The sequence below is a fragment of the Gopherus evgoodei genome, unplaced genomic scaffold, assembly GCF_007399415.2.
Source record: "Gopherus evgoodei ecotype Sinaloan lineage unplaced genomic scaffold, rGopEvg1_v1.p scaffold_44_arrow_ctg1, whole genome shotgun sequence".
Classification (NCBI taxonomy): Eukaryota; Metazoa; Chordata; order Testudines; family Testudinidae; genus Gopherus; species Gopherus evgoodei.
In genome coordinates this window covers 1,171,170-1,190,828 of record NW_022060065.1, presented here as the reverse complement: position 1 = coordinate 1,190,828, position 19,659 = coordinate 1,171,170, and the positions used below count along the sequence as shown (strand labels likewise).

General features: G+C 44.2%; 1 protein-coding gene across 21 annotated transcripts in view; it reads left to right on the top strand.

Moving 5' to 3' along the window:
- The window catches only part of PTK2 (protein tyrosine kinase 2), a 430,903-nt gene that overhangs the window by 265,743 nt on the left and 145,501 nt on the right, over positions 1–19,659 (top strand). For all 21 annotated transcript variants that reach the window (XM_030546389.1, XM_030546388.1, XM_030546386.1 and 18 more), the window contains 3 exons: positions 7–84; positions 1,240–1,347; positions 4,079–4,196. In XM_030546389.1, the coding sequence (XP_030402249.1) occupies positions 7–84; positions 1,240–1,347; positions 4,079–4,196 (304 nt within the window). The remainder of the gene's footprint in view (positions 1–6; positions 85–1,239; positions 1,348–4,078; positions 4,197–19,659) is intronic.

Here is a 19,659-nt window from a genome sequence, read left to right as displayed (position 1 = left end):
AAAAAGTCAAGCTGGATTATTTCAGTGGAGCTGGCAATTGGCCCAGAAGAAGGAATCAGTTACCTTACAGACAAGGGCTCTAATGTAAGTCTGCTTCTGTTTTCCTGTCTCAAAGGCTATGGAGTGAGGCACAGCTTATTGTGAATGGGGCTTTAGACAAAGATGAATGAAAAGTCTAATCTTTGAGCCAAACTAAGAAAAGGCAGGAAATTCAAAGTAAAAGCTGTTACTCGAGCATTTACTCATGTGGTGGGATGGGGAGAAAGCACAATGGTGTGAAATAAAGAGCCACTATTGACCTTAACTCTGGATTTGCTGGCTTTTGATACCCATTGAAGCACACATTTAAGTATCTAAAATATTGGTGACATCTTAAAAAAAAAAATCATTTAGGTATTTCACATCTGTAACCCTTTTTTTAAGCAGAATATTTACTAGGTTAAAGAAATCCTTCAGCACTTTTATCTGTCATTTTAAAGCTGTTGTAGTTCAACCATTTCTGTAGTATCTAGATACCAGAAAGTGTAGCATATCTGTTTTTGTTTTGATATTTAGTTCATTTATTTTGTACTGCATCATTTTACTTTTGTCTGAAGTAAATTCATTTGACTAAGTTATAGCACTCAGACACCCATGCCCTTCTGCCTCGAGAAAACACACAGGAATAACAACCACACATCTGGCAGCTTTTACTGTTGTGCTTTGTGTTAAGCGTATGTATTACCTTTCACTGAATTTAATTCAGAGATTACAGAGAGGTTTGGAAATCAGTGGTGTGTTCAGTTGAGAACATTCCACTTAGAGCACGCCAAAGAATGTTTTCCATTGAGTATGCTATGTATGTGGACAGAGCCTGATTGACCTACTGATTGTGGTGTTTTGTACTGACATGCCAAAATATCTGAATTCAGTTACTAGTGTGTAACTATCCTAATTTAACAGTGACCCCTTCAGGCAAATAAGGAATGGTTTTGACTGGTTTCGGTCCACCCCTCCTCACTTACAAACATGATTACCATGATGGGGTGTAAAGTCCACAGAAATTGAAGGAGTGAATGTTGAAGATTATGACACGATGAGACCGGAATTAGTATCAGATAGATATGAATTCAAGCTTGTTCAATGTAATGTAGAGCTTTTAATGCTATACATACGTGAGATATTGGGAAAGAAGAGGAGAGTCAAGGTATTATGCAATTCTTATGAATGTCTAATTTTTTTATATATGCTTTTCTGCAGCCTACCCACTTGGCAGATTTCAATCAGGTGCAGACTATTCAGTATTCAAACAGTGAAGACAAGGACAGAAAAGGGATGTTACAGCTCAAAATAGCAGGAGCACCTGAGGTAAGATATTGACAGCTGTCAATATCTTAAAGTTATTGATAAAGTTATTGATAAAGTTTATGCATATTTTGTTTCTCTACCCTATAAGAAAATTACATTGAAATTGTTTCCAACAGTAATATATACACACACACACACACAAATACCAAAAATGGAGCTTGAGGAAATTATTCTGTGTGCAGTAATGCTTTTTAAGCCTCTCTTGTACAATTTAATTATAATAAAATGGAATAAATTTGTTTACTCCAAATCTTTAAGTGGCTGCCTGTTTGACTTCATTTTTTTCCTTAAATTATCACTAAGATGAATCTCTGACATTTTTATTTACCTGTTAATATTATAAATTGGAACATTTAAATTAGAGCAAAGAGCATTTTACATCATGTCAACATTAACCAAAGCTCAGAGAAGAGTAGTTCATATTCTGTAGGGGGGGAAATAGTCCTAAAAATTGATTGTTCAGAGTACCAAATACATTACAAGAATATGTAATAATACTGCATTGAAGTTATAGATTTGTTACTTTGAATTTTAAATGTGTGTATATATATTTTTTTTAACTCAGAAAAAATAAAAGGCCTGGGTTTGTTTCTCTGGCTTTTCACTTCTGGATTTCGGTACTTGGTTTGTCCCAGGGGAAAATGAGCTTGGTTTCATATTAGTTCTGTAGGTACATTATGCTGAACTTATTCAGCACAAATATGAGTGATTAGCAAGAGCTGGCACAAATAAATAGGACAGGTTCCCTGCACCAAGGTGCTTACAATCTAAATGATATGGCCCTGTGCAGTTGGACTGAAGGAAGAGAGACAGTGGACGCAGTAATAAAATTCTGTGGTTTCACAAGAAAGATGTGCGCACAGCAGGGGGGAAATACTATTAAGGGTTTTTTCTATTAAAAATATGTACAGTAAGTGAATATGTGAAATAAGACAACATGTTTTGGTGGACCTTTTTTTTGTATCAAGGAAGGATTTGAAAGAGGGGGATAAGGTAGCTTGGTGAACTTGGTCAAGGAGGGCGTTCCATGCATGGTGGCCGCATGGAAAAAGTCACAGAGTCCTCTGTGGAAGAAACATACAAACAGAGCGTAAAGCCTGGCAGAATTGGTAGAGAGTAGGCGGGTGAACAGGCAGGCAGTGTGATAAGGAGAGTAGGTCAGATAAATAGTCTGGAGTAAAGTAAAGCAAAACAGTGGAAGAGAGAGGAGTTTGTATTTGATGTAATGGAGAAGAGGGGTCTAATGGAAGAATTTAAAGACAGGTGTGTGAGATGTGGTCAGAATAATAAATGAGGAAGATGATCTTTATCTGTGAGAGCTTGAGGTTACTGTGGTCTAGTGAGTCTATTCCTGCCTGTACCATTGACCATTGGTATGGCCTGGGCAATTCACTTCACTTTTCTGTGCTTCTGTTTCTCCTCCCTTTGTCTTGTCTATTTAGATGGTAAGCTCTCTGAGACAGGGAACTGCCTTACAAAGTGTTTTTACAGTTAATTGCAGAGTGGGACCCCAGTCCCCATTGGAGTCTCTAGGCCTTACACAATACAAATAAATTATAACAACAGCTGCATTTGTTACTTTCCAGGCATTCTGCAAACCTCTTTTTTTTCCTTGGGTCTTTGAGGGAGAGGGTGAGTTAAGAGAAAGAGTCATCAGGTTATTATGATTCTGGTTGGCAGATATTTTAACATTGTGTTTGCAGTTCACTGTATTCTTTGTGATTCTGTTTTAAGTTTTGTTTTATTTTCATTTTTGTAAAAGAGTGTAGATTTAAAGGATGTAAGCCTTAAAGAAGCATAAATAAATAAACTAACTGTCCTGCTGCTCTAGCATTAATAATAATTGGAGTGTACATCACACTTTTCATTCATAGAGCTCCAAATGATGATTAAGTAGTATTGTCACTATTCTATAGCTGGGGAAACTAAAGCACCAAGAGGTGGCTTCCCAAGGTCATACTGTGAGCTAGTGACAGAGCTGGGAATAGAAATCACATCACCTGCACTTGTGTCCTATCCACTGAATGACAGCAGCCTCTAAGGATTTGAAAAAGAGAGAGGACAGGCTGCCTGTGTCCACATGGAGGAGAACCAATAAAAAGTTGGAATGAACAGTTAATACCAAAACAGTGTTTAAGCTTGGACTTTTTAAAGTTGGGGAACACTTACTTTTAGGGCAAGGAATGTGTTGCTGTAGGAGCGTAGAAAAGGAAAGCACGGTGGAGATATCATCACCTTTAAGAGTTCTGAGGAATAAACAGCTTCCACGGCAGAAGAAAATTATGTTAAGATTGTGACTTCAGTGTTGATTTTTTTTTAATGTGGACAATTGGTCACTAGAGGCTAGCCTGAGAAACCACTTAAATAAGATCAGGTTAATTTTTCATTTAGGAAAAAAGTTTTAATTTGCTGCACCTTCAGACCCTATTCTTTAGGGGGTACTAATTAGGATTGATATTCCTCTGCAAAAATATTTTAATATATGTTCTATTACTGTGTCCTCCTATGGATGCGGATGGCACTTAGTATATTATTGGTGCTACCAGAGTACAAATAATCACTGCTAATAATCTGATGTATATAGTTTTACTCTTGCCCACATCTTTGTTTAATGTTTTCAAGTATGTACAAATCTCTGATGCAATGGCACAGCTGTTCTGCTCAATGCTTGCGACCCAAATAATGCCTCTCTTGTTGGTGCCTTGTTTTTTTTGTTTGTTTTTTTTCTTAGCCTCTGACAGTGACAGCACCATCCTTAACCATTGCAGAGAATATGGCTGACCTGATAGATGGATATTGCAGACTGGTGAACGGAGCCACGCAGTCTTTTATCATCAGGCCTCAGAAAGGTAAGATGTTATTTCATTCAGGAAAGAATGTACTTTGTGATAGTCCAATTCATGATATACTACTTGAAAATTAAACAATTGATGCAAGGTAGCAACAAAGTCTTACTCAAAAGGAGGGCAGGGGGGTGCTCTCTTTTTATCAGGAAATATGGGAGTTTGTTATTGTTAAAAAAACTGTTAGTAGATATCTTCATCTAAAAGGTCACTTAATGATGGATAATTTAGATAGGTTTTCACCAGTCATTGCTTTACACTGTTATAAAGGTAGCTGCAAATGATAGAAAATAAATTGTAATTAAAGGCACATCTAATGAGGAACTATTTCTTGAAATCCGATTCTTTATTTAACATCCAAATGAAAATCAACCTGGACTAATTAGAATGGATTTCTGACTCATGATACAGTGAAAATAAAAATTCTCTTCCTCCCAGATACTTGTAAACTGCTCCATATTCATTTATTAGCCTTGGTGTACTGAGAGCCTTTGTCACAAAATATAGTTAAAGCAGAGCAAGTGTTCTGTAGTATTTTGATACCAAATTGAATCAGTTGTTTTAATACAAAATGTGGGGGGGGGGGACTGTAAGCAGTCACAGCTGCATTCAAAGGAAGCATATGGCTATCTCAGCATGCTATCAAGTTAAAATTTTAGTTATTTCTCCTTGACAGAAACTTGATGTTGTTTAAGAAAATGTGAATTTTTTATCACATATCCTGGGAAAATCTCTTAAGGCTTAAATAAAGGAGACTTTTGCACAATTTATTTACTTTTATCTGAGTAAATATACAAGGCAGATTTACAAATTTGAGGTACATCATACACTGACGCACAGAGATGCTAAAACACTTGTTATCTGTCAGATCAGCTTGGATTCTGTCAGGATGAAAATTACGTTTTAAGAAACCACATATTTTTCTGAGTTTTGTTACTAAGATGTGGTAGAACCTGCAGACTGAGTCCCCTTTCACTTCTTTTTTACAACTGTTTTTCTGTCTATTGCTCTTCAAATGATGTAGAGTTGTTGAGACAATCCACGTCCTTCAGTGGTCTGTATAGAAGTATCCTACTCGTGCATGATTATGAAAACTCCATGCACTCTTCCCTTCTACTCTCTAAAGGAACAGCATTTAATTGTTCTATCTTGAGAGATGTGACTATTAAGCGATTACTTATTGCCATTATGCAGATAAAATATAACTTATTCTTCATGTGCATTGATAACTTTATTCTTAAAGGTGAATGCTTCTGCTTTGTATATTCTGACTTCTTGCGCAATTGGCATTCACCTCAAAACAAACAACTGCTTGCTTTTGAATCCCTCAAGTTCTGCTTCCTTCTCTTCCAATCACAGAAAAGCTTCCCAGCCCGTCTCTTCCCAAAAGTACAAATTCCACGCCCACCATCCATATCAAGGTCCAATTTTTGCCATACCTAACTGATTCTTCCACTCTCCAGTCTTCTTCCCAAGCAGCGTTCACAATTCTTTCCCCCGCCTTGAACACCACAAGTTCAGATTTCTTGCCACTTCCCAGCCCCAAAAGTTTCCTTTCCAGACCATGCAATGTTATTTCAGATGTCCATATGTCAACTTTAAATCAGTGTGGCCAAAAATGAACTTTTGATCTTTCCCCTACTCAAGCCTTTACCTTACCCCAATTTCTCCACATCACCACTATGCTCTCAGTCACACAGGTCCATGATCTGGGTGTCCTCTTTAAGTTAAGACTGCCCTCTCTCTGGAGCCACAAATCCAGTCCCTGACCAAGTCTTGCCACTTCTGTCTAAGTAGTATTTCAAAGGTTCGGCCTTTCTTGTCTCTCCAGACTGCCAAGGCTGTTTTTCAGGCTTCCATCAACTCATGAAACAAACCACATTGCTCCCTGTTAAATCAATTCATATCACAACTGCCAAGATCTTTCTGGCTCATTGCTCTGGCTCCCTGTTCTCCTTCACATCAAACATGAGCTCTTTTACATTACCATTAAGGCCCTTCACTACTGAGCCTTGCTCCTGTCCATCTGATCTACAGGCTTCTCAAGGATTCAGTTCCTGATTTGACTCTACCAATAATGCATCCTTGATATTCTGATTTTCTGCTTCTCTCTCAAATCCCTCTGTGTTTTCTCCCATGCTCCCACCCATACAAATGAAAATCTCCCAGCCAAAGTCCATAAAACAGCCACCATATTCTCAAAGTCTGTCCTCAAAACTCACCTCTTCCTAAATACCTACAGTTCTTCTTCGAGTACTTGCTCATATCGATTCCAATTAGGTATGCATGCTCTGCGTGCAAGTTTGCCGGAAGATTTTTCCCTAGCAACACTTGGTGGGTCGGCTGTGCACCCCCTGGAGTGGCACCGCTATGGCATTGGATATATACCCCTGCCAACCCAACCGCCCCTCAGTTCCTTCTTACCACCCGCGTCGGTCTTTGGAACAGTGGAGTGCAGTTTTACTGACCTCCACCTCCCTAGCTACTCGTAGTTCTCTAGTTATTTTTGTGTGTATAGTTCAAAGTTATATAGTTATAGTTAATTTTTATCATTCATAGTTAGTGTTATAGTTAAGAGGGGTTCGGGGATTAGCCCCTTCCCCACACCCAGTGCCGGCACCCATGCCCGGTTCACCAAGTTTCAAACTGTGCTCGACCTGTCATAAGCCGATGCTGACAGGAGATCCACACGACTCCTGTCTTAAGTGCCTCGGGGAATCTCACCTGGCAGATAAGTGTCACATTTGCAAGGCTTTTAAGCCGAGAACGAAAAAGGAGTGGGACTTTCAGCTAAAACAGCTCCTCATGGAGGCGGCTCTTACTCCTCCGCCTTCGGCACTGAGCGCTGGTCAGTCGGCAGGCAGAAGCGCCTCCTCGGCACCGGACCGCGCCAGTACTGCCAAGGCCTCTCAGCACCAGCCGTCACCCGCACCGAAGTCAACTCAGCACCGCTCACTCTCCCCGAGGTCGAGAAAGCCTAAGACTCCTGCTGCTTCCGTGCCACCTGCACCGCAGCCAGAGAGCTCGTCTAAGTCGGATCGCCTGGCACTGACACCTGTTGCGGCACCGACGACATCGGCACCGTCGATTCCGGTCCCACAAGGGCCGTCGAGTCCCGCGCCTGTTAGCTCCCCGGCACGAGCTGTGGTTGAGCTTATTATCCCATCCAGGCCGGAGATGTTCTCAACGGTGAGGGATCTGATTGCCATGACAGAGTCAATGCTGCCTCACCCCCCGGCAACGCCGGTGCAGGTAATACAGTCTATCACCAAGCCTGCCTTGATAAGACCATCCTCTGTCAGCACAGCAGAGCAGCACCATTCATGATCACGGTCCCGCAGACCCTCCAGGTCCCGTCGGCGCTCCCACTCCCGACGCCGCTCGCAGTCCCGGCACCGTTCTTCTCCTCGGTACCGGTCGCACTCGCGGCACCGTTCAGTATCCCGTTCGCTGGCCCGCTACTCTTGGCACCATTCCAGCTCCCGGCACCGCTCCAGGCACCGGGACTCCCGTAGCCACTCCCGACGTCAAGTCTCGAGATCTCGGTTGACCTCCCGGCATCGCTCCGGTCACAGGTCCCAATCTCGTTCCTGGTATCGGTATGCCTCCTGGTACCGGTCCCCGGTGCCGAGTAGAGCAAGTTCTGCTAGAGACAGAGACTCTGCCCAGGGCTTTTCAGCCCCTCCATGGCCATCCAGACACACATCGGTGTCGTCCCACTTGGACAGCTCTTATGCACAGGACCGCGATTCCAATGTGCCCACCAGAGTCTCCCAAGAGACCCAGGCCCAGGACCAAGGCCTCCATCAGTGGTCTTTCTGGACACCTTGTGTGTACCACCATGCCCAAGGCATACCCGTAGTTCCGTCCCGCTCTGTCCCATCAGAGCACCGAGTGCCAGAGGCGACAGTTAGCTGTCCTCCTCTGACTGCTACGGGGGAAGCCCCAGTTCACCCACCAGACTCCCAGGTTCCACTGGAGCAGGAGATCACCCAAGAGCAAGAGGCCACACAGGACCCGCTCGTCCCAGGCATCTCCTCTTCCTCTTCTCCAGATGATGCGGTGGCAGGAACATCCTCCTCAGGCCCTCCTCCAATTGACCTGAGAGCCCATCAGGACTTCCTGAGGAGAGTAGCACTCAATATGAACCTCCAGGTGGAGGAGGTCCCGGAGGTAGAGGACCCGGTAGTGGACATTCTGTCGGCGGATGCCCCCACCAGAGTAGCCCTACCGTTTATTCAGACCATCCAGGCCAATGCCGATACTATATGGCCAGGGGAGTCTCCAGCCTGTATCCCTCCTGCGGCCAGGGGAGTCGAGCGTAAATACATGGTACCCTCTAAAGGGTACAAGTACTTGTATGTCCATCCTCCTCCCTGCTCACTAGTTGTCCAGTCTGTTAATGAGAGAGAACGCCGTGGCCAGCAGGCACCAGCCCCGAAATCGAAGGAGGCTAGGCGAATGGACCTACTCGGCAGGGGCCCTGCAGCTCCGGGTGGCAAATCAACAAGCCTTGCTTAGCCGCTATAATAGACTCATAGACTCATAGGTCAGAAGGGACCAATCTGATCATCTAGTCTGACCTCCTGCACAAGGCAGGCCACAGAACCCCACCCATCCAATTTTATAACAACCCCTATCCCAGGACCGAGTTATTGAAATCCTCAAAACTGGTTTGAAGACCTCAAGCTGCAGAGAAACCACCAGCAAGCGACCCATGCCCCACGCTGCAGGGGAAGGCGAAAAACCTCCAGGGCCCCTGCCAATCCGCCCTGGAGGAAAATTCTTTCCCGACCCCAAATATGGCGATAAGCTAAACCCTGAGCATGTGGGCAAGAGTCACCAGCCAGCACCCAAGAAGGAATTCTCTGCAGTAACTCAGTTCCCATTCCATCCAACATCTCCCTGCAGACCATTGAGCAGACCTATCTGGTGGTAATTATAATACCTGGGTGGCGGTGGGTAAGTTTATGGAGCTACTTCCTCAAGACTCCCGCCAAGAGTTCGCTGCCCTCTTGGAGGAAGGGAAAAAGGTGGCCAGAACTTCCTTCCAGGCCTCGTTGGATGCAGCCGACTCAGCAGCCAGGACTCTGGCCTCGGGTGTTGCCATGAGGCGCATCTCATGGCTTCAGGTTTCAAGCCGGAGCTGCAGTATACCATTCAGGACTTGCCATTTGATGGTAAAGGTCTCTTCTCAGAAAAGACTGTCCCCAGGCTGCAAAGCCTGAAGGACAACAGGGTCATAATGCGCTCTCTCGGCATGCATACACTGGTGACCCAACGTACGCCTTTCCGTCCACAACCTCACTGCCCATACTCTATGCCTAGACAAAGACAGGACTTTGGCAGGCAGCGCGGCCGAGGTGGTCGTAGACGACAATCAGGACCCCAAGGGGGCCAAAATCAAGGTCCCTCGAAACCACCAGCCAGACCAAAGACGAACCTTTGAAGGTGCGCCCGAGAGCGGCGTACCAGTTACAGGCCAGGATCCTTCTCCAACCGTATCTCCTACTTCCTCCTGGCGTGGTCCCAGTTAACTTCATATGGCTGGGTCCTACGCACGGTGGAGTATAGGTACCACCTCCAATTTATTTCCGTCCCGCCTTCCTACCCTCCAACCCCGTCCCTCTTCAGGGACCCCTCTCACGAGCAATTCCTCTTGCAAGAAGTGCGGACGCTCCTCGCCATGGGAGCTATAGAGGAAGTACCAAAGGACGAAAGGGGCAAGGGGTTTTACTCCCATTATTTCCTAATCCCCAAGTTGAAGGGAGGTCTCAGACCTATCCTAGACCTGCGAGGACTCAACCAGTTTATGACAAAGTTGAAGTTCCGCATGGTATCGCTGGAGACTGTTATCCCATCCTTGGATCCTGGAGACTGGTATGCCGCCCTCAATATGAAGGACGTGTACTTTCACATCACCATTTTGTCTCCACACAGAAGGTACCTCCGCTTCGTAGCCAACCGTCAGCACTTCCAGTTTACGGTCCTGCCGTTTGGCCTTTCTGTAGCCCCAAGGGTATTTACAAAGTGTATGGCCGTAGTCACCGCCTATCTCCGCCGACGTCGGATACATGTTTTTCCGTATCTAGACGATTGGCTCATCCGAGGGGCCTCCGAGACAAAGGTCACCCAGCATGTGGGCATCGTCAAGGACCTATTCACACGTCTAGGCCTGATGATCAATACAGAAAAATCCACTCTGGTTCCCACACAGAGGTTAGACTTCATAGGAGCTATCCTGGACTCCAATCTAGCCAGGACCTGCTTACCGCAGCCGCGGTTTCAGGCGATGGCAACAATCATCTGAGGTCTTGCAGAATTTCCCGACGACCTCGGCTCGTGCTTGTATCAGTCTCCCGGATCACATGGCTGCCTGCACGTTCATAACCAAATACACCAGACTCCACCTCCGTCTTCTCCAAGCTTGGCTCAGCTTGGTATACCACCCAGGCAGGGCCCAATAGACACGATAGTCACCATTCCCCCGAGCACCCTAGGCTCCCTAGAATGGTGGCTAACTCCCTCCCTGGTGTGTACAGGGCTGCTTTTCCATCTGCCCCAGCCCTCAATGTCCCTGACGACAGATGCGTCGTCTCTCGGCTGGGGTGTTCACCTTTAACACCTTCGTACTCAAGGCCCCTGGTCATCTCAGGAACTGGCATTACACATAAATGTCAGAGAACTGAGAGCAGTCTGCCTGGCGTGCCAGGCGTTCCAGCAACATTTACAAGGCCGCTGTGTCTCAGTGTTTACAGACAACACAACGGCCATGTACTACATAAAAAAGCAGGGAGGGACATGATCCTCCCTGCTTTGTCAGGAGGCCATCCAACTCTGGGACTTTTGCATAGCCCACTCGATAGACCTGGTAGCATCCTTTCTCCCAGGGGTTCGGAACACTCTGGCAGATCGACTCAGCAGGTCCTTCCTTCTCATGAGTAGTCGATCCGCCCGGACGTTATTCATTCTGTTTCCAGAAGTCGGATTTCCCCACATAGATCTGTTCACTTCCTGCGCGAACAGGAAATGCCAGATGTTCTGCTCCTTCCAAGGTCTCTCCCTGGGCTCCATCTCGGACGCTTTCCTGATGCCGTGGAAAAGCCAGCTGCTTTATGCCTTCCCACCGTTCCCGCTGGTTCACAAGGTCCTGCTAAAACTCCACAGGGACAGAGCGTGCCTGATCATGATCGCTCCAGCGTGGCCCAGGCAGCACTGGTACACCACATTGCTCGACCTGTCGATAGCCAACCCAATTACCCTGCCACTCCACCCAGACCTCATAACTCAGGACCATGGCAGGCTTCGCCACCCAGACCTTCAGGCCTTTCACCTCATGGCGTGGCTGCTGTGTAGCTAAACCAGTCAGAGTTACGTTGCTGTGCATCAGTACGACAAGTTCTCCTGGGTAGGAGGAAACCTTCCACCCGGTCAACGTATCTGGCCAAGTGGAAGCGTTTCTCCTGCTGGTGCGAAACGCATAATCTTACTCTCACTGAAGTCTCGATTCCCTCTATTTTGGACTACCTCTGGTCTCTCAAACAGCAGGGCCTAGCAATATCATCACTGAGGGTACACTTGGCAGCTATCTCTACCTTCCACCCAGGGGAAGATGGCCGTTCCGTGTTCTCACGCCCTATTGTTTTGAGGTTCCTCAAGGGCTTGGACCGCCTATCCCCCCAAGTACGCCGCCCAGCCCCAACCTGGGACCTCAACCTGATTTTAATCAGGCTTATGTCTCCCCCATTTGAGCCGTTAGCAACCTGCTCGCTACTCTACCTGTCTTGGAAGACAGCTTTCCTCGTAGCCATTACATCGGCCAGACAAGTCTCTGAGCTTAGGGCTCTTACGGTGGATCCACTGTACACTGTGTTCCACAGGGACAAGGTGCAGTTGCGGCCACACCTGGCATTCCTCCCTAAGGTGGTTTCAGCCTTTCATGTTAACCAGGACATCTTTCTCCTGGTCTTCTTCCTGAAGCCACACTCAACGTGACGGTAGCAACAATTGCACTTCTAGGACGTCCTTAGAGCGCTCGCATTTTATATTGAGCGGACAAAACCCTTTCGTAAAATGCCCCAACTCTTTGTGGCGGTAGCAGATCGAATGAAAGGCCTACGTGTTTCCTCTCAGAGGATCTCATCTTGGGTGACGGCGTGCATCTGCACTTGTTATGGTTTGGCTCATATTTCCCCAAGCCACATCACTGCGCATTCTACCAGGGCTCAGGCTTCATCTGCCTCTTTCCTGGCTCGTGTACCTATCCAGGAGATATGTCATGCAGCTACCTGGTCTTCGGTCCACACCTTTGCTTCACATTATGCTCTGGTTCAACAATCCAGAGATGATGCAGCCTTTGGCTCAGCAGTTTTGCATTCTGCAACATCTCACTCCGACCCCACCGCCTAGGTAAGGCTTGGGAATCACCTAATTGGAATCGATATGAGCAAGCACTTGAAGAAGAAAATACGGTTATTCACCTTTGTAACTGTTGTTCTTCGAGATGTGTTGCTCATATCCATTCCAAACCCGCCCTCCTTCCCCACTGTCAGAGTAGCCGGCAAGAAGGAACTGAGGGGCGGTTGGGCCGGCAGGGGTATATATCCGACGCCATAGCAGCGCCACTCCAGGGGGCGCCCAGTCAACCCACCGAGTGTTGCTAGGGTAAAAATCTTCCAGCAAACGTGCAAGCGGCGCGCACACCTAATTGGAATGGATATGAGCAACACATCTCGAAGAACAACAGTTACAAAAGTGAGTAACCTGCAACCTGATACTGGGATAGGCAGGTGGTGAGTTGTGATTTATTGCCCCTGATTGGCTAAGAATTGCACTCATCCTTTTATTTTTCACCATGTCCCTCATTTCTTTTTCTCCCCCGACCCTAACCCGCTTGTATGTGTCATCCACTTGTTACGTCTTGTCTTGTAGATTGTAAGCTCCTTAGGGCAAGGATTGTCATTTCCTACAGTGGTTGGCTTCTAGGTGCTACTGCAATATAAATGTTAAGTAATAACCTATGATGCAAATGCAGCCATGTCTGTGCTGGAACATTACATGTGGCATCACAACACAATAGCTTAGAACAGGAAATGAAGGAAAAAACTTAATTAAATTGAAACGATAGGGAACACTTCAGTAGATAGAATACAGCTACTGGAAAGAAATAGGACCAAGAAATGGGATAATCCCGCTCTTGCAAGCATCCTTACAAATTAATAGACGTGCAGAAAGTTCAGTGAATCCTTAATGACAGCTACTGGCCAAAGCCTCAGTTCTACCTCTCAAATGAAACTCAATACTTCCAACAACATAACAGCTTTTCACGCTCCCATGCGATGCTGGTTCAGTAACAGCTAAGAGGGAAGAGTGTTACCTACTGAGTCACCACTAACACCTTGAGTGTTTCTTGGGTGTCTATCATCCAAATACTGACAGTCCCCTTGGGTTAAATTTGAGATTAAACCCAATAACATACTAGCACAAAATAGTCTAAATTAGGTTTAGCCTCAGTTGGAAGCCATAAAACCATATACTTTCTAAGGGAAGAAATGCTGTGTTTAGTCTGATCCTTAGTGGTTTTAGAGCATCAGCAGGATCCAGACTTTGTGGGATTTATTGGCGCACTCTTTTTCTGTATAATTGCCAGCAAGCACCATGTAATACCTTAGCTGTTACCATCTGTGCAAGAAAGATTTTTTTTTCAGACCATTTGTTTTCTTCCTCAAATTTCTGTAGCTTTAAAAGCATACTCAGCTATAAAAGTTTACTTTAGAAAGAGTGACAGTGATTTGCACTGATCTATGTGGTGTACTTGTAAGTACATCTCTTAGCTGAAACAAATGAGTAATGAATGATTCAGATAAGGGGCTGTTCTTAAACCAACGTGCCTTACTGTACTTCACTTACTTTATGTAAGTTTGTTCTCGATATGCTAACATAAGAATACCTCACATAGAATATATATTTGGCAAGTTTCTTAAAAAAGGCCTGGCTTCATTAATGCAAACTGACCTACACCATTTCCTAGTCATGTAAGATCAACTGTTTGGGGGGTTTTTATGTTTTTTCTTTGAGGGTTTTTGTTTTGTTTTGTTTTTTAAATCTCATGGTAATATTCAGCCTCATCAAGCATTAATTAAAACTTTGTACAGTGAGAGCTCTTCCCCAACCTGGATGCAGAATTCCAAGAGCCTTCTCCTGAATGAGCTCTGATTTTATCAACTGTGCCAGAAAAAAATCTTTGTAGCCGCTCTTGCTCCTAACTCAATAGGTCTTTTCTCATTTGAACATTTTTTTTTTCCTTGTGGCTCGTTATGCAAGAGTTCTTACAAATGATCACTCTGGATCACTGAGGAAAGTCGTGTCTTTGGGATATTAACAGTCTCACTATGCATAAATTATTGAAAAGCTGTAAATTTGTATTTGTTGAGAGAGCACTATTAGTAGTTTTGTTTAAAGCCTGAAAATTTAGAGTTCTACTTTTTATTTGTTTATTTCATAAATATTTTGTTAAATCAAATGAAATCGGCTAACCTAATAACGTATGGAAGAAGAGTATAAATTAAATGACTTTTATAAAGATATGATGACTGGAACTAAGTTGTTAGCATCTTCATGATATAGTGCACTAAATGGTTACAGCAGTCGAATGCCTTTCCTGAAATCTAAATCTTGTGACCTGAATTTTTGAGCTACTATATCAGTTCGGCAATTTTGCATTGATTAACAAATTTCTCAGAGACTGTTTTTGAAACACTATGGAGAAATACATGAATAGATGATACATGTAACTGGTTATGCCTGTATACCAAAACCAATCTTTATATTCAAACATTATTTCCTTTTGTCTCCTTTCTGAAAAGATCATAATCAAGTCAAAATCAATCTTAAATACTTCAAACCAAAATTTAATAAGATGGAAAGTTGTCCAAATAATTGTGTTCATTATTCAATCATATGAAATGTCATTTTCAAGTACTAATTGAACTTTTTCATCCTACTGTCAGAATAGCAAAATATCTTCTAACTCACTTATCTATTGTATCACACTAATTGTTTGGAAAACATAATTCCAGCTATATATATATATAAAACGATGGGGTCTAAATTAGCTGTTACCACTCAAGAAAGATCTTGGAGTCATTGTGGATAGTTCTCTGAAAACAACAAAATGTTGGGAATCATTAGTAAAGGGAAAGATAATGAGAGAAAAAATATCATATTGCCTCTATATAACATCCATGGTACGCCCACATCTTGAATACTGCATGCAGATGTGGTTGCCCCATCTCAAAATATATATATATTGGAATTGGAAAAGGAACAGAAAAGGGCAGCAAAAATTATTAGGGGTATGGAACAGCTTCTGTATGAGGAGTGATTAATAAGACTGGGACTTTTCAGTTTGGAAAAGAAACAGCTAAGGGGGATATATAATAGAGGTCTATGAAATCATGTCTGGTGTGGAGAAAATAAATGTCGAAGTGTTACTTACTCCTAACACCAGAACTAGGAGTCACCAAATGAAATTCATAGGCAGCAGGTTTAAAACAAACAAAAGGAAATATTCCTTCACACAATGGATAGTCAACTTGTTGAACACTTTGCCAGAGGATGTTGTGAAGGTCAAGACTATCACAGAGTTCAGAAAAAGAACTAGATAAATTCATGGAGGATAGGTCCATCAATGGCCATTATCCAGGATGGGCAGGGACGCAAAACCATGCTCTGAAGTGTCCCTGGCCTAGCCTCTGTTGGCCAGAAGCTGGGAATGGGTGACAGGGGATGGGTCACTTGATGATTACATGTTCTGTTCATTCCCTGTAAAGCACCTTGCATTGGTCACTGTCAGAAGACAAGGTATAGACACACCATTGGTCTGACCCAGTATGGCCGTTCTTATGTAATGCTTTTGACAAGCATTTTATTAGAGCATTTGTTTGCTTTGAAAATTATTTCATTTGTGATGTGAATGAAGTTTAAATTGTGATAAATCCAAATATACCTGAAAGAGCTTTTAATGTGTCTGTTATGCACAGCTGGCTTTTAAACTGAATATAGGGGGAGGGTGGTGGAATCCTTAACAGTGAAATCTTTGATGATCTTAAACACAAAAAAGAAGCTTATAAGAAGTGGAAGCTTGGACAAATGACCAGGGAGGAGTATAAAATTATTGCTCAGGCATGCAGGAGTGAAATCAGGAAGGCCAAATCACAATTGGAGTTGCAACTAGCAAGGGATGTTAAGAGTAACAAGAAGAGTTTCTACAGTATGTTAACAACGAGATGGTTAGGGAAACTGTGGGCCCCTTACTGAATGGGGAGGCAACCTAGTGACAGAGGATGTGAAAAAAGCTAATGTACATACTGCTTTTTTTGCCTCTGTCTTCACAAACAAGGTCAGCTCCCAGACTACTGCACTGAGCAGCACAGTATGGGGAGGAGGTAACCAGCCCTCTGTGGAGAAAGAATTGGTTCAGGACTATTTAGAAAAGCTGGACAAGGACAGGTCCATGGGGCTGGATGCACTGCATCCGAGGATGCTAAAGGAGTTGGCGGATGTGATTGCAGAGCCATTGGCCATTATCTTTGAAAACTCATGGCAATTGGGGGAGGTCCCAGATGACTGGAAAAAGGCTAAGGTAGTGCCCATCTTTAAAAAAGGGAAGGAGGAGGATCCGGGAAACTACAGGCCAGTAGGCCTCACCTAAGTCCCTGGAAAAACCATGGAGCAGGTCCTCAAGGAATCAATTCTGAAGCACTTAGAGGAGAGAAAAGTGATCAGGAACAGTCAGCATGGATTCACCAAGGGCAAGTCATGCCTGACTAACCTAATTGCCTTCTATGGTGAGATAACCCACTCTGTGGATGAGAGGAAAGCAGTGGACTTGTTATTCCTGGACTTTAGCAAAGCTTTTCATATGGTCTCCTACAGTATTCTTGCCAGCAAGTTAAAGAAGTATGAGTTGGATGAATGGACTATAAGGTGGATAGAAAGCTGGCTAGGTCATCAGGCTCAACGGGTAGTGATCAACGGCTCCATGTCTAGTTGGCAGCCGATATCAAACAGAGTGCCCCAAGTGTGAGCCTTGGGGCCGGTTTTGTTCAATATCTTCATTAATGATCTGGAAGATGGCATGGATTGCACCCTCAGCAAGTTTGCAGATGACACTAAATTGGGAGGAGTGATAGATACGCTGAAGGATAGGGATAGGATACAGAGGGACCTAGGCAGATTAGAGGATTGGGCCAAAAGAAATCTGATGAGGTTCAACAAGGACAAGTGCAGAGTCTTGCACTTAGGACGGAAGAGTCCCATGCAGTGCTACAGACTAGGGACCGAGTGGCTAGGCAGCAGTTCTGCAGAAAAGGACCTAGGGGTTACAGTGGATGAGAAGCTGGATATGAGTCAACAGAGTGCCCTTGTTGCCAAGAAAGCTAACAGCATTTTGGGCTGTATAAGTGGGAGCATTGCCTGCAGATTGAGGCATGTGATCATTCCCCTCTATTCAGCATTGGTGAGGCCTCATCTGGAGTACTGTGTCCAGTTTTGGGCCCCACACTACAAGAAGGATGTGGAAAAATTGGAAAGAGTCCAGCAGAGAGCAACAAAAATGATTTATTAGGAGAGGCTGAGGGAACTGGGATTATTTAGTCTGGAGAAGAGATGAAGGAGGGGGGATTTGATAGCTGCTTTCAACTACCTGAAACAGGGTTCCAAAGAGGATGGTTCTTGACTGTTCTCAGTAGTACCAGATGACAGAACAAGGAGAAATGGTCTCAAGTTGCAGTGGGAGAGATTTAGGGTGGATATTAGGAAATTAGGTGGATATTTGTCATTAAGATGGTCAAGCACTGGAATGGGTAACCTAGGGAGATGGTGAAATCTCCTTCCTTAGAAATTTTTAAGGTCAGGCTTGACAAAGCCTTGTCTGGGATGATTTAGTTGTAGGTTAGTCCTGCTTTGAGCAAGGGGTTGGACTAGGTGACCTCCTGAGGTCCCTTCCAACCCTGATATTCTATGATTCTAGGAATATAGTTTTTTCTCAGCTCTTGAAATGAAAAATGAATGCCTCTGCAAAAGGCTGGTCTTAGTGACATGTTTCAGATCTCAGAGTTGTACAAGTTTCAGAGTAGCAGCCGTGTTAATCTGTATCCCACAAAAGCTTATGCTTAGATAAATTGGTTAGTCTCTAAGGTGCCACAAGTACTCCAGAGCTGTGCAAGTACTTATGATCTTACAATTGTTACAGGAATGCTTTTGTCTCATATTGTAAAGGCCAGCCTGTCTGGGCTTACCTGAAGTGATCAGTTCATATTTAAAGAAATGCCATTTTAACAGCATTGCAGTGCAGTTCAGTCTTTTCAATACTGTAAACAGTGATGTTGCTTCTGATACATGACAGTGTAGACATTCGGGGGCATATCATTCCAGATCGTCCTCTTTTTCTCCTGTTTGTCTCCCCTCTTGTTGGTGATCCTCCATCAGCAAAGGTCTGTGCATCCAGATAGTGTTAATTTGTGCATAACTTAGGAGGTTGCTTTAAAGAAGTACAGTGTGCTCCTTCCTTTCCCCCAAGGCTGAGCATACAGCCCCCATTGCGCTTCCATCCCCAACCAACCCAGAGGGAATAAGAGCACAAGTTCTGTTCAGTGTTACTTTGGTACTAATGAGAATTCTTAAAACTACTCTATGGTTTATTACCATTACTCTTTAGAGTTTGGAAATGGAAGCCTTGTTTTTAAGAAAGGCGGGGGGAAATTGAGCGTGAAAGAGGAGTCAAACTCTGACTGATCTTTTGAGGCCTCTCAAAGCAAGGTACCCATTCTGTACACCTTAGGAAGTGTAGGAGGGGCAAGTGGGCAGAGGGTTATGATTTGGGTGCAATGTGAGGGTAGAGGAGAGTGGAGTGAACAAGATGGGCATAGGTAGGTTTTTAGCCACAATGAAAATTTTAAGTGCTTACAAGTTTAAAGATATATAAATGTTGGGTTGAACATGACTAAGAATCTTTATCTTTTCCTCTCTCTCGCCATCATTCGCTTGCACGTTCATCCAAGCCACCTTCAATCCTCCATACTCTTATCATGCTCTGTTGATGTCCTGTCACTCCTCCATACACTGCCTTTCCCAGATCCCCCTCCCAACTCCACCTCCAATTCCAAAACTGTCAGCACAGCTTCTATGCCATTCAATCCTCAAGCCCCAATCTCTGGCCCTCTCAGACTACTGTCCTCACAGCATGCGCCCTCCCAAACTCCAGCCCCTTTATGTTTCTTCCCATATTCTACTCTGTCTAACCTATGCCTGGAGTCAGTTGCAGAAGATATATTTCTGTTTATAAACGTTCAAAATAATGTAAAATTTCCTCTTTATACACCAATACAAAGCTCTTTTCATGTGTAGCCAAAGCCATAGCCATAGCTATAGCTACAGGTACTATAATTGTGTGTAGGGCCTGCCATTT